General features: G+C 34.8%; 1 protein-coding gene and 1 non-coding gene across 5 annotated transcripts; both read left to right on the top strand.

The window, feature by feature from the left end:
• Positions 1-235: 235 nt before the first annotated feature.
• LOC111990861 (COP9 signalosome complex subunit 7) lies at positions 236-10186 on the top strand. Of its 4 annotated transcripts, none has more exons than XM_024022637.2 (9): positions 238-633; positions 1701-1776; positions 3581-3669; positions 4530-4619; positions 5305-5349; positions 5428-5498; positions 6957-7095; positions 9083-9188; positions 9818-10186. In XM_024022637.2, exons 1-8 carry the CDS (start codon positions 475-477, stop codon positions 9152-9154), a joined length of 741 nt encoding a protein of 246 aa, XP_023878405.1. In that variant the 5' UTR covers positions 238-474; the 3' UTR covers positions 9155-9188; positions 9818-10186. The 4 variants fall into 4 exon arrangements, with proteins under 4 accessions (XP_065628289.1, XP_023878405.1, XP_023878403.1 ...); XM_024022635.2 differs by having other exon boundaries at positions 239-633; positions 9100-9188; XM_024022636.2 differs by having other exon boundaries at positions 240-633; positions 9080-9188.
• LOC111990864 (small nucleolar RNA U19) lies at positions 6568-6675 on the top strand. Its single transcript, XR_002880707.2, has one exon. It is a non-coding gene; the product is annotated as a small nucleolar RNA U19 (small nucleolar RNA).
• Positions 10187-13242: the final 3056 nt, after the last annotated feature.

Here is a 13242-nt window from a genome sequence, read left to right as displayed (position 1 = left end):
TACTGTATTATAAGCTGATCCAAAATGGCCGTAGTTTGTCCAAAATTATAGTCACAGGAAAGAGGGAGAGAGAAACTCCTACAGTTTACCACGACCATCGGGAATTAACCGCACGCAGGCAGGGAGTATTACGTAGTGTAGTACTTTTTTTTTATTTTTTTTTATTTTTATCACACGTAGTGTAGTACTATACATATATATATATATATATATACGAGGAGACAGAATTAAAAGCGCAAAGCAGGGACAAAACCGCTTTCGGCTTTCGTGGGGGCGTCCCTTAAAAACTCACCACTCTTACCATAACTAACACAAAAAAAAAAAAACACACGCACCTGTAAAGCTGAAGCAGTAGTGGTATCTATCTGTAGCGCCATTACAGATTACGTTACACACAATCCCTCAAACCCTAAAAAAAACCCCCCAAAATCCTAATCCCTAAAACCCCTAAAATTGAAGTAGAAGAAGGAGAAAATGGATATAGAGCAAAAGCAAGCGGACCTGATCGAGCAGTTCGTGAAGCAAGCTTCGTCTCTCCATGGCTCCGCACTCGCTCCACTCGTCGCCGACGCCACCTCTCACCCTTCCCTCTTCGCCTTCTCCGAGATTCTATCCGTCCCCTCCGTCCAACAGGTTCGCCCTATGTACTCAGAATTTGATTGAATTGGCAGTGGAAAAAAAAAAAAAAATTCAAATTTGTAAGATGTGTGAAAACTAATGGTTTTTCTTTTTATATTATTATTATTATTTGACATTGCCATATGAAATTGAAAAGTTCATCATTTGGTTAAGAAAAGAGGGGATTCTAAAATGTTTTTATGTTGGTAAATTATATATTGGGTAAAAAAAAAAAAAAAAATTATACACAATACCTTATGTGCAGTATATTAGGTTCTCGAATTAACTAGAATTTAACTAGGAAGCATGGACAATTCATTTGTGTGTCATGTTATAATTTTTCAGAAATTTCTCGTGTTGTCGTGTTGGACCCGTACCCATGTCCAGGTTCATGCTTCCTAGTGAATTGATGTCAAACATATGGGTGTGTTGAATTTTAATTGTACTTGGAAAAGAAAACACCATTTGTGTTTCAGTTCTCAATAACTTAGGTGCAGTATATTAGGCTAGGAAGCAGGGACATGGGTAAGATTACAGGTACAACATGAATATACCCTAAATGAAGTGTCCGTGCTTCTTAGATATTAGGTTCTCCAATTAAAGTCAAACATATGGATATGTTGAATTTTAGTTGTCCTTGGAAAAGAAAACACCATTCGTGTTTCAATTGTCAATACATCCATGTTTTTGAATTTTATTGGGGAACCTTATGTACTAAGTTTTGCCTATTGTATTTATGCTTTATCTTTAGCTTCATGAGTTGAACAATTGTCAAGATGTTTGTAAATGTATCATATAGACGAATAACAGGATTATTGATTCGTTGTTAGTGGGTTGTGTTTCACTATGTTGTTTTCATTATGTGCATCGGTTATTTTTCTTATTTTTTAGATGTTTCACTTGATTTTCACTTTCCATTTTTTGTGAAGGGTTTTCCTCTTTATTGTTGCTTGTGATTGTATCTGCCCCCTTTTGTTGGTATTGTTGGGTTTGAGGGCATTGAGGCATTTGGCTATTTAGTATCAAGTAAAATCAACTCAAAGTTATTCCCCTGTTGGGTTTTTAACTATAAAATTGTGCAGCTTGGAGGAACAGAAAATTCTGTATACCTTGATGTGCTTCGTTTATTCGCACATGGCACTTGGAGTGATTACAAAAGTAAGCAAATGAAATCTTTTTTAATTCTTTTTATCTGCATTCCTTTTTTGTACACACAACTTGTTCATGTTTGAGGCATTGTTTTATGTGTCACTCAACAACTTGTTCATGTTTTGATAGATATGAATAGGAATATTTTGCTTATATGCTTGGAAATTTGGTAAATTTTTAATTTTCTATACAGGGGAATACAATGTTGAAAATAGAAAGTTGTAATATTAGCAAGGCTAGTTGTCGTAGAGCTCACTATATGCTTTTCCTGATTTGATTTGTGTTTAAATCTTGGTGCCTTGAATGTGATGGGATATTCTTTTATTATCCATTTTTCTTTGTTTTCATTTATTTTGAGTGCCAAATGTTTTACTATTTTATCTTCATCTTCTAAATATATTCAACGTAAGGTAAGGGTGATTATTTGATAGCAAGGAAAGATGCATTAAGTCTTTTCTCAAAAATAGCTTGGGCATGAAAATTCTGAAATAACTCCATAATTTGCGGTTTAAAATATGCCAAAATGATTGAAAGAAGGCCATAGAGAAGCCATCCAGGCCTAGATCCATATCTCCATTAAAGCCTTGGATCACCCCAAACACCTCATCCTCCTCGAATGGTCTAACCGATCAAGCCTTTTCCTCCTCTGATATCCTAGAGAACTCTAAATCATTCAATAGTGTCTTTGGCGAGAACGGAATGCTAGAAGTTTTGAGAGATGTGAATGGTCTATCCTTGAATTTAAAGCCTTTTTCTTTTGTACTTTGTTAGATTGAATTGTTGCTTTTCATTCTTCTCCTTGTTTTCTCTTTTAGACATGTTTGAGCATTGTAATTTGAGAGTTTGATTGTACTTCTTGGGTTCCCCTGAGTACACCCCTGATGTACTTGGTATGTGTTTTTTTAATAAAATATTACGTTACTTGTATAAAAAAAAATGTATATATCTCTTCATCATAAAAGCATAAAGTAGATATTTGCATGTATGTACTAAATTTCTTGTTATATCAAAGGTTAAATTACTCATTTGGTCCCTCAACTATTAGTTGTGTAAATGTCATCCCTCAAGTTTCAAAATCAAATCTTTGGTGGGGGGTCGTGCATCCGTGGTTTACTCATTGGGGGTGAAAAAAAAAAAAAAAAAAAAAAAAAAAATCAAGTCAATTTCATCCCTGGGCGCCCTCTCTCTGAAAATCTTAGTGAAAATTATTTGATAATGATGTTGATGAAAGAAGTTATGAAGTGTGCATTTGTTTGTGAGGTCAAGTAATCTTGCTAAGAATTTTAATGAAGAGGAGGCTCAATGGTGAAATTGACTTGATTTTGAAAGTTGAGGGATGAAATTGATACAATTAATAGTTGAGGGGCCAAATTGAACTTGGCCCAATAGTTGGAGTGCCAAATTGATAATTTAACCTGTGGAGGATCAATGTATATTTGTTACTTGGTTGTGTGAGATACGGGATAAGCTTCATGTGATTTATCTTTTTTGCTAAACATGTAGTGAGAATACCTCATGAAATTACCAATCTATTAATCAGCCGTCAACAAACTTATTGAATAATGTGGCAATAAACTAACAGAAACTTGTATTGAACTATCATGTTATCCTTTTCTGTATGATTTCTGTAATTTTTTAAACACTCTCTGTTCATCATCGTGAGTGTGAAGTGATTTACATATTTAATAAAATTTTATTTATAAAAAAAATTGTTATTTTAACAATTTCATTTCATTGAGCCTGACTTTTGAGTTGTGTTTCTGCAAGGCATAATGTGATGGAGTTTTGGAAATTTAAATATATATGTTTGTAGGTAATGCTGGCCGTCTTCCACAATTGGTTCCTGAACAAGTCCTCAAGCTGAAACAACTTACTGTGCTTACACTGGCTGAGACGAACAAGGTATCCTTGTTTGAGTTTCAACCCTTTTCTTTTCAGATTCATACATTTGACACTTGACAGGTTGATTTACCTGCCTGATTGAATGATAGTGGTTACAGCTGTAGGGTTTTAATTTTCAAGGAACTTCGTCATTTTAAAAATATTGTAACAGTGAAGTCAATATGTGGCCTAATTCAGACAAGTTGCTTGTCTAGTATTCCTGCTCTTTATAGAGATAGTGAGTGATTCAAGGATCTATTTGGAAGCAAATGAATTCTGATTGTAGTAGGTTATTATCAATTCTGTTGAGACACAGGAAGTATATTAAGTCAAGTTGAATTAAGTTATAAGTTTGGAATGTCTTGGGTGCATCCTTTCTCATTGATACAAGTTTTATAAAAAAAAGGTTTAGAATATCTTCACTACCCTGAAGTATATCCAAGCGAACGACTTAGCAATGTCTGAGTGTCAGCGATCGATTATAGCTTGGGATTTGCTTACTGAAGTTAATGAGGTAAAAGTAGCTACCTTTTTAAACAGTTATTGTGTACATTCTTTACTATAAGATTAGATACTGAAGAGTGGAATTATAACTTTTACCTCATTAACTTCAGTAAGCGAATCCCAAGCTATAATCGATCACTGACACTCAGACATTGCTAAGTCATTCGCTTGGAATTATAACTTTTTCAACTAATCTCTCCCTCTGAACCTGCTGTTGATGGATTTTGCAAGTTCTGTGTGCCTCTTGACCAATTATATTTTATGGGGAGTCATTTAGGTCATGGGTATTCAGTAGGCTTTTGCTTCTGTTTATATTCAGTGTCTTCTTTCTGATATTTCTTTTTATCTTTCTAAGTCTAATTGATGTCCTTTCCCAGGTTCTACCTTATGATCAACTAATGCAGGAGTTAGATGTTATGAATGTACGTGAACTTGAAGATTTCCTAATCAATGAATGCATGTATGCGGTAGGTATTCCCCATTCAAAGTTTATATTGTTGCTCCAATCCTAATGACCTACGGTATTGGGATTTTACTCTTAACTGCTGAACAAGCACTTTGATGGGGTGAGGAAGCAGGAATGCTATTACTAGAGATTTGTATTCACTACATCAATGTGAAAGGAATCATTCCATTAGTTGTGCTTGTGCTGCATTTCTAAATTTTAATTATTTTTTCAGGGGTTAAATTATGTTTTGAGTGATGTTTGGAGTATAACCATTCTCTCTCTTGCATAACACCATACTTTGAATGTGAGAAAATGGTGCTTCAAATGCTATAATGACTTGATGGTAGTAGGTCTTTTTTGTTATTTCTTTCATAATATTACATATGATATGCATGCACTTGGTGGTCTTGAACCTATGATCCCACTTTCCACCCTATAGTCATAGGGGGAAGAGGCGCCATTTGAGCTAGCATCCATTGGTACTAATATTATGAATGATATAGATGGCAGATTGAAGTTCTCTTTACCCTGTCTCTCTCTGGCTTTGCCTTTTAGTGACGTCTCTAATATGGGCCTTTATTTAGAAATAAAAGCTGGGAGGGGGTGGTGTGGTGGAAAGTTGCACTATTATAATTGTTAAGATAGAGAAATGACATAAACAGAATGTGCTGATTGTTGTGGTGGAATTTGTTGCATTCTATTAGGGCATAGTCAGAGGGAAGCTGGATCAGCTGCGAAGATGCTTTGAGGTTTGAGCTCATTACCCTCACCTCTCTTTAAGTAGTTACTTATCCTTTTAGTGACTTATTTATGATTTTGTACTACAGGTTCAATTTGCAGCAGGGAGGGATCTGAGACCTGGTCAACTTGGGAGCATGATACAAACATTGTCAAACTGGTAACATCCCTTGTTCAAATAGCATTTGAGTAACTTCTATGCTCATGTTTGGTTGCTTGTTTGATTGCTAAATCACTCTCCATTTCTTGAACAGTTTATTTTCTATTTTTATTTTTCATACTTATCAAGTGAAAATGCTATTTGAAAATACAAGAATAGGATTGCATAGGTTGACGATTAGTGTAAAATTTAGTCACTCTATCATGAAAAAAGAATAGGTGCAATGTGTTGTGTATGTCATCCTGTCAAGCGCTTACAACTAAAAGTTTAATTGATCAGTAAAATCCAAGAAAGCATCACATTGGATGCTACCCAAAGCACAAGAAAAAATAGAGTAGGTGGAAAGATGGTTTTAACTTTTAAGAGAATTTCTATTCAGCTCTACATCATTAAAAGTTGGGTTATTTCTCTTCCTCTGATCTGTTCTCCTATTATAAAAGGGACTGTCCGCAGATCACTCCACTCTCTTGCCTCTTGCCTGTCAAGTTTCCCTCTTCAACCTGTAAATACCTCTACATTTTGAGGAATCACCCAATGGACCCTAAATAAAGTTTTAGGCTAATGACTACAAAGCAACTGTGCACTCCAACAATGTTGTTGTCTGTTGAACGTTTTCACTCTTATCTAAGGACCTAAAGCCATGCATGATACAACCTTTGAGAGCCTCATAGAAAGGACAACCCTCAATCTTACCATTCATAAACAGTCTTCAAATGTCCTATACCCCCCTGCAACTGATTGACAATTGTCTTTCCATGTGGTAGTCCTGTGTGGTGCTGCATTTGCACTTATAAACCCTGGTGTCTTGATTTTTAATACATGAAATATGTTACTAGCCATGAGTAAGCTGCGATTATCTCATGTTGCATGGGTCCGTAGTGTACTCCCTATGTACTTGGGAGTCAGCCCAGGTTCTATTTTCAATTAATTTCGTATTAATCTGGTAAAAAAAAAAAAAAACTCATCTTAAGTGACTTTTAATCTGTCCTTTTTAGTGAATAATACTATATTTGACTATATTAGCCTTCGTTATTGCCTCAAAGAGTAGCCATATGAACTTGGATTTCATACCTGGCTTAGTTAGGGGGCAGATATCAAACTAAAAGGCCTTTTTGAATTTAAGGGGACTCTTTTGTATCTCTCTCATCTGTTTTTCCCCAAACAGCCTTTCACATTTTTCTCTTTACTTTACTTTTCAAAAAAAAAAAAAAAAAAAAATATTAGCCTTCGTTTAATCTAGCTGGAAAAAGTCAACAAAATTAGTGTTCCAATTCTTGATCTAGCTTGCCATATGCCACCATAGATATGGCTACTAGTTTACAATAAAAATTGCTTAGTCTAGTTGCTTCTTTACCTCTTTTCCCCACACTTCATGATCTATGAATCTTCTTCTAAAGATAATTGGATATCTTAGTTCTCGGTATTTTGTCTAATATTTATCTACAAATGTTGAGATAGGTTGGCTACGTCGGACAATCTACTTATCTCAATTCAAGAAAAGATTAAATGGGCTGATTCTATGAGCGAGTTGGATAAGAAACACCGAAAGGAGGTTGAAGATAGGGTGGAAGATGTAAAGAAGTCCATTTCACTCAAGGTCAGTTGAATCTGGTTTTATATTTTGAATTGCTAATCCATATTGTCCTTATCCTCTGTAATCAAAAAATAGTAATCTAAATATGGAAGATAGGACATCACATGGAAATGATGTCTTGTTTCTTTTTAAAACTTTGAAAAGGGTTCTGCATGTGATTTTGGAAAGGATAACAATTGATTTTTGGTTGAAGCATTATTTAAGCAAATGGGTTGTTGCAAGTTTGGAGGGTTTTTCTTTTTAAATAACAGAATAGTCAATATTTGTATATTAAAAAAAAAAAAAAAAACAGAATGGTCGATATTTAAACAGAACCGAAGTATGGTGTTATTAGATGATTTAACACAAACCAGTTAGTTGGTCATACTCTAGCTCAAATGATACTTATCATCTTGTAGAGTAAGGTGGAGGGTGAGGTTGTGGGTTCAAGACCCCTTGGATGCGTAATTTACCAATAATAAAAAAAAAGGTTTGATTACACAGACTAGTAAGTTTGTTTGGAATGGCTGCTGCTCCCCAGTGAAGCAGCCCATGATGATCCTATGTTTATTCCAAAGGTTTTCAAGCTGAAACTAACTTAGGGATTGGATTGGAAGTCATTCAGATGCGGTGAGGATGACATAGGTCTAGTGTAGTAGTAGGGTTCAAGAAAAAATTCCAGCAACAAACAATATTAAAGCAAAGAAAAACATAATAGGATTGAAGTTGGAACAATCAAATATCAATTTATAGGCGCAAAGAATAAATATTTAAATATGAAATTTCATAAGGTAGATAACTGCCTAAAATGACTCAAAAGAGGCTATTTATAATAATAAGGGGCTTTGGTAGCCTTAGATCTAGCCCTTCACTTTACATATAACAATTAAATCCTAACCATCCAACTTTATTAAAAGTCACATGACCATTTAAAATACTAAAGACATAATAATAAATAAAACAACATAGAGAAATAAAAGACTAGTCTTATAGTAACAATTGGCCAGCAAAGATAAACTACTGGGCCTTTTTAGCTTTGGGCTTTAGATGCTCCTGCATCACATTCAAACTTGGACATAAAACTGCAAGACTCTAATTCATATGTACTAGAGTTTGGCTGGACTCATTTATATTTGTATTTTTGGGTGTAGCATGACCAGCTCACTTTAGATATAGCAGAAACTACACTTACACCCAGTGTTAACTTAAAACATGGGGCTGTGTTTTTTTTTTTTTTTTTGGGGAATTTACCCCTTGTATTTGTCTCTGTTACACTTAATACCTGTTTGGTATAGTTCTTTTTGTGCATTTGTGAAAACGAGGTTGTTTGAAAAAGCTGTACCTATCAAAGTTTTAAAAAGCTGTACTTTGAAAATTTTGATAACATGTTACCAAATGGGCAATTAAGATAAAGATAGATACTTGAAACATGTTGGACACAATATGCAACCCGTCCGGAGGCATTTAAAATATGAACAGGCAATTAAGATAAAGATAGACAGACACTTGAAACTTGTTGGACACAATATGCAACCATGCTGGAGGCATTTAAAAAAAATGAATGGCAGCCACAATATCCATCCACCTCAGCCACTACTCACATACTCATCAATTGAATGGACCTAAGTATAGGTTTTATATAATGGAATCTTCTCAAAAGAAATGGGATCTTCTCAAAAGAAGGAGACATTGCAAAACACATTAGAGAACTCAATACAGATTCTGAAGAAATATGGACTTTCAATGATAGAGTAGATAACTCAATGCTGTTGAAGGTATGATTGTTTCTTTCTGGCCAAACTGTCCACATGAGGCACAGTGGGCAGTGCTCCAAATATCAGGCATTTTTATGTCTTCCAACCATTCCCTGCCAATAGAAAAACACAAACTCTGATTCTATACATGATCCACTCCTTTTTAATCACCTGTAGCTATAATGTTATTATAAGAAAGTCTTTTCAAATGTTTGGGACATGTTGGTCGATGTGTCTTACTTACATTGTGGCAGAAGTTACAAACTGTAAGCAGGCCGACATTGACTTCCGAGGGCATGAGGAGATCTACTCTGAACCTGGTGGAGTGATGGACTATGAGGAAGACCGAAGTCGTCCGAAGAGGTAATTTAGTAGACCTCGGTATTAGTGATTTTGCATGTGTGTTTTCATTGCCAAAGTTTTGATATGATTGTGTTTATGCTATTTTTGGTTTCAACTCTATATTTGAAGCCAATGTTTTTGTTTTTCATTTTATCTATCAGATCCTATGCAATAATACTCTGAAATATGTACACCTAAAATTTTATTTTGGAGTACAAGCTCTCTTCTCTCTCTCTCTGATACATTAGTTATTTTTTTCTTTTTCTAAGTGAAGGCACTGGGGATTGAACCCGGAACTGAACCCACCACAAGGGTCGAAAAAATGCATTTGAATTTCTTATTTAGCTATATTTATTTTTAAATATCTAGATATGAAGTATGACTTAAAATCATTGGGGAAGCTAGCCAGCAGAATGGATTGTTGAGGGAGAGTTCTAATTATGATTGCATTCCACGCATTAACCTGGAATTGTCAATGAGCATTAGCTCAAATGGTGCAACTTTGAATTAAGAACAAGTTTGAGGGTGAGGTTGTGTTTGGTAGATTGTGTAACTTTGAATTAACCAAAAAAAGAAGTATTAGTTGGGATTTGGATTGTCATTTTGAATTGCCACAATTCTTTTCTTTGACTAAACTTGGAAAAATGCAGGAGGCGGCATCCAATAGGTTGAAGACGTGCCGGGAGTGTAGCTCATTGGATTGGTGTTTAGGTTACTTGCCCGATCTTTTTTGTTCATTGCATTCCAGCAACAGATGATTCTGCTTTTGGGGACAGTCCTTTGATGGTGAAAATGTCACTGTTGCTTTAGACATATTTTGAAAATCATTAGCTGGTATTCTCGAGTTGGTGAGAACAAGATTGGATTTGATGGTGCGGCTAAAAACTATTTATTTAGTTAGATAATTGTAATTTACTTTGTGTTATTTGATGTTGCTATTGAATCTCGTCTTGTGAAGAAAACAGCTGCCTATATTAGATGCAGATGTATCAAAAAAGATGTCACTGGCTTTATGGTCCCGTCTTTGTTTTTTTTTGGTAGGTCAGATAAGATATCACTAAGAAAGACTGCGACATGGAAAAAACACGAGGTAGCCACAAAATTACAAAAGAGACATAAAGCTATGTACAAGAAGAAAGGGAATCTAAAAACATTGGGAGGGACTTGCACCAAATCCGTGACCAATCAAACAGAGTCCCTATAAAAGACACACCAAACCCAGATTGCTTTCCAAGGGAAGATAAAAAAAGACGACACCCTCAACCCACAATAAAAAGACTGAATCTCAAACTCTCCATTTGTTCTCAACTTCCACCTCATCCGGTCTCCAACCTCATCAGAAGGAATATGGGTCTCCAAGATGTGAGTAAAAGCTGCCACTACATCCAATTCTCAGTCATTCAAAGCTCGATGGAACTGCACATCCGAACTCTTCTTCTCCTCCCCATGTTGCAGCACCAATAAAGATTCTAAGTACCTAAGCCTGCTAATCTGTAGCAAATTCTTACAAAACTGAGAAAGCCTCCTTAAGAGATTGATCTCCATACCAATAATCTAGCTAAAATCGCACCCTATTTCCGGTACCCACCTCATACCAAATATATCTACGAAAATCTTCCCAATCCATCCCAATAATTCTCCACAAACCACCACCATAAGGACCCCTAACTTAGAAGTCCATACTCCCTCTTTTCCCTGAACTTCAAAGCTATCACATGCCTCCTAAGCCTAGTTTCTTCCTTTCCAAACCGCCATAACCATTTACCCAACAACACTTTGTTGAAAGAAGTGATCTTCCTTATCCCCAAACCACCATTTGTCATACGAGTACAAACTGTTTTCCACCTCACCACGTGCAACTTGGGGTTTTCATCCGTACCTTCCCATAAGAAGTCTCTTTGCAGCTTCTTAATCCTATTAGCAACACTTGTAGGATTAATGAACAAGGATATATAATAATTTGGAAGGCTTCATGGTCCTTGTCTTGCCTAGCAGTAGCAGTATCTCAGGTTCTGAGATATCTTTAAAGGAAAATGTTCAGGTCCAAAACAATTTGGAGGAAAATTTTTTCAACCTACTATGTGGCAATTAATAAATAATATATGTGGATGGTCTTATGAGCAAGTTAGAGAAGATTCCCTCAAACCGCTTATAAAAATGATAACTTAACAATTTCTTTGTTCTTAACACCCCTCAATTACGAAGAGGAAAACTCTGTCCATCTTTAAATATCTTGTTTCGCAGTAATTCCCATTTGACTTGCTGCATCTGCACTTAGTGGAACTCATTTAGAGGGGTGCAATATCTTTGTTGGAGTATGATGATGCTATTTTGTTAGTTTGCATCTATTTGAAGAAGTCTTATCCACAAGTAAGATCAAATGTGCAAAATTAATTACCCTATGCATGAAACGGATGGTGGATTTTTGAGTAATTAAAGCCATGGATCGGGTATTCCAAAGCATTTGTGTTGGTTGCCTGAACAGAATTCATCATACAGATCGAGAAAGGACTGAAAGGAATAGATTTCCACCTCTAAAATCTGAAATATACTTGCTTCTTCAGTGTAATTCTATACCTCACCGAGCTTCAAGCGTCTCCTCTTTGTTACTTGGAATGCTCATATATATGTATATAAAATTATAAATGCACATACACCAGAACTCTTCACGTCATGCACTTCCCTAATTTAATCTACGTTTAGTTTTGCCATTATCCTTGAATCCTTCTATTTGTTTTCGGAATATCCTGGTGCATTATTCATGCTCCACATATTTTATCCATGGAGGTAATACTTGGTTCTTGATTTGGATTACGTTGTGAAAGATGTATTACTGACTGTTGTTGGAGCTCTACAAACATTGCTCTTACCAATGAGGCCTAGTTCATGGGATATGGTATTTTTTATTATTATCTTATTTTGGTTATATCTCATTGGATATATCTAAGACAACATAGAAGGAAATGAGTACCAACACGCTTACTATTGAATGAGGCCTAATTCAAATCTTATTTTGATTATATCTCATTGAATATGTCTAAGACAACACAGAAGGAGATAAGTATCAACACGCTCACTATTGGAGATAAGAGGGACATGAACACAAGATAGAAGTCTTGTTGGCCAAAGCTTGGCCACTAGACCATATACTGGGTTTGTATGAGTTTATATTTCAATTGTTTCATATTTATTACCCTGGTAACTAAAATTGTTGCACCTTTATTTTTGAATTTCCAATACAACTGTTCTACACGTTAATTTATACCTACATCATTGTCTTATCATGCCACTTTCTACTTACTGAAGCTAATTATTTATTATTTATTATTTTAAACATTTTGTAGACCAATTGGCCGGGTTGTATTCTTATGAAATTGTTTATAACATGCTTGTTATTGCCTCTATATGTGTGTATATATATAAATTGGGCTTGCCTTTTGTAATGAGGTGTGTTGGACCATTTATTAGGAAGCGGAGATGTTTTAATCATATAATAATAATAATAATAATAATAATAATAATAATAATAATAATAATAAAGTTATTAATCACATTCACATGTTGAAAGTTATTTATCTTATTCGTTCATTAATTTATCCACCAATTATTTTATCATCAGTATTTATTTATTCTTGTTTCTGAGAGATGTGGCTTTTGGACAATGAGGTTGGACCATTTATTAGGAAGCGGAGATGTTTTAATCATATATATATATATATTAATTAAGTTATTAATCACATTCACATGTTGAAAGTTATTTATCTTATTCGTTCATTAATTTATCCACCAATTATTTTATCATCAGTATTTATTTATTCTTGTTTCTGAGAGATGTGGCTTTTGGACAATGAGGTTGCTTTTATATTTATTTATTTATTAAAATAATGATTAATTTCACGATGGGGCTGCGTCGTTACTTGTTAAGCAATCAACTTCAGCCTTTCTTTTAATTCATTTACTCTTTATAATAATAATAATAATAATAATAATAATAATATGTTCAGAGGGACAAAAGCTAGTCATTCTGAATTCTATATAAGAGACATGATTTCGTCAGCCATTTTAGATAATAATG

Source organism: Quercus suber, unplaced genomic scaffold (genome assembly GCF_002906115.3).
Source record: "Quercus suber isolate HL8 unplaced genomic scaffold, Cork oak 2.0 scaffold_55, whole genome shotgun sequence".
Lineage (NCBI taxonomy): Eukaryota > Viridiplantae > Streptophyta > Magnoliopsida > Fagales > Fagaceae > Quercus > Quercus suber.
This window is presented reverse-complemented; position numbering and strand designations above follow the sequence as displayed.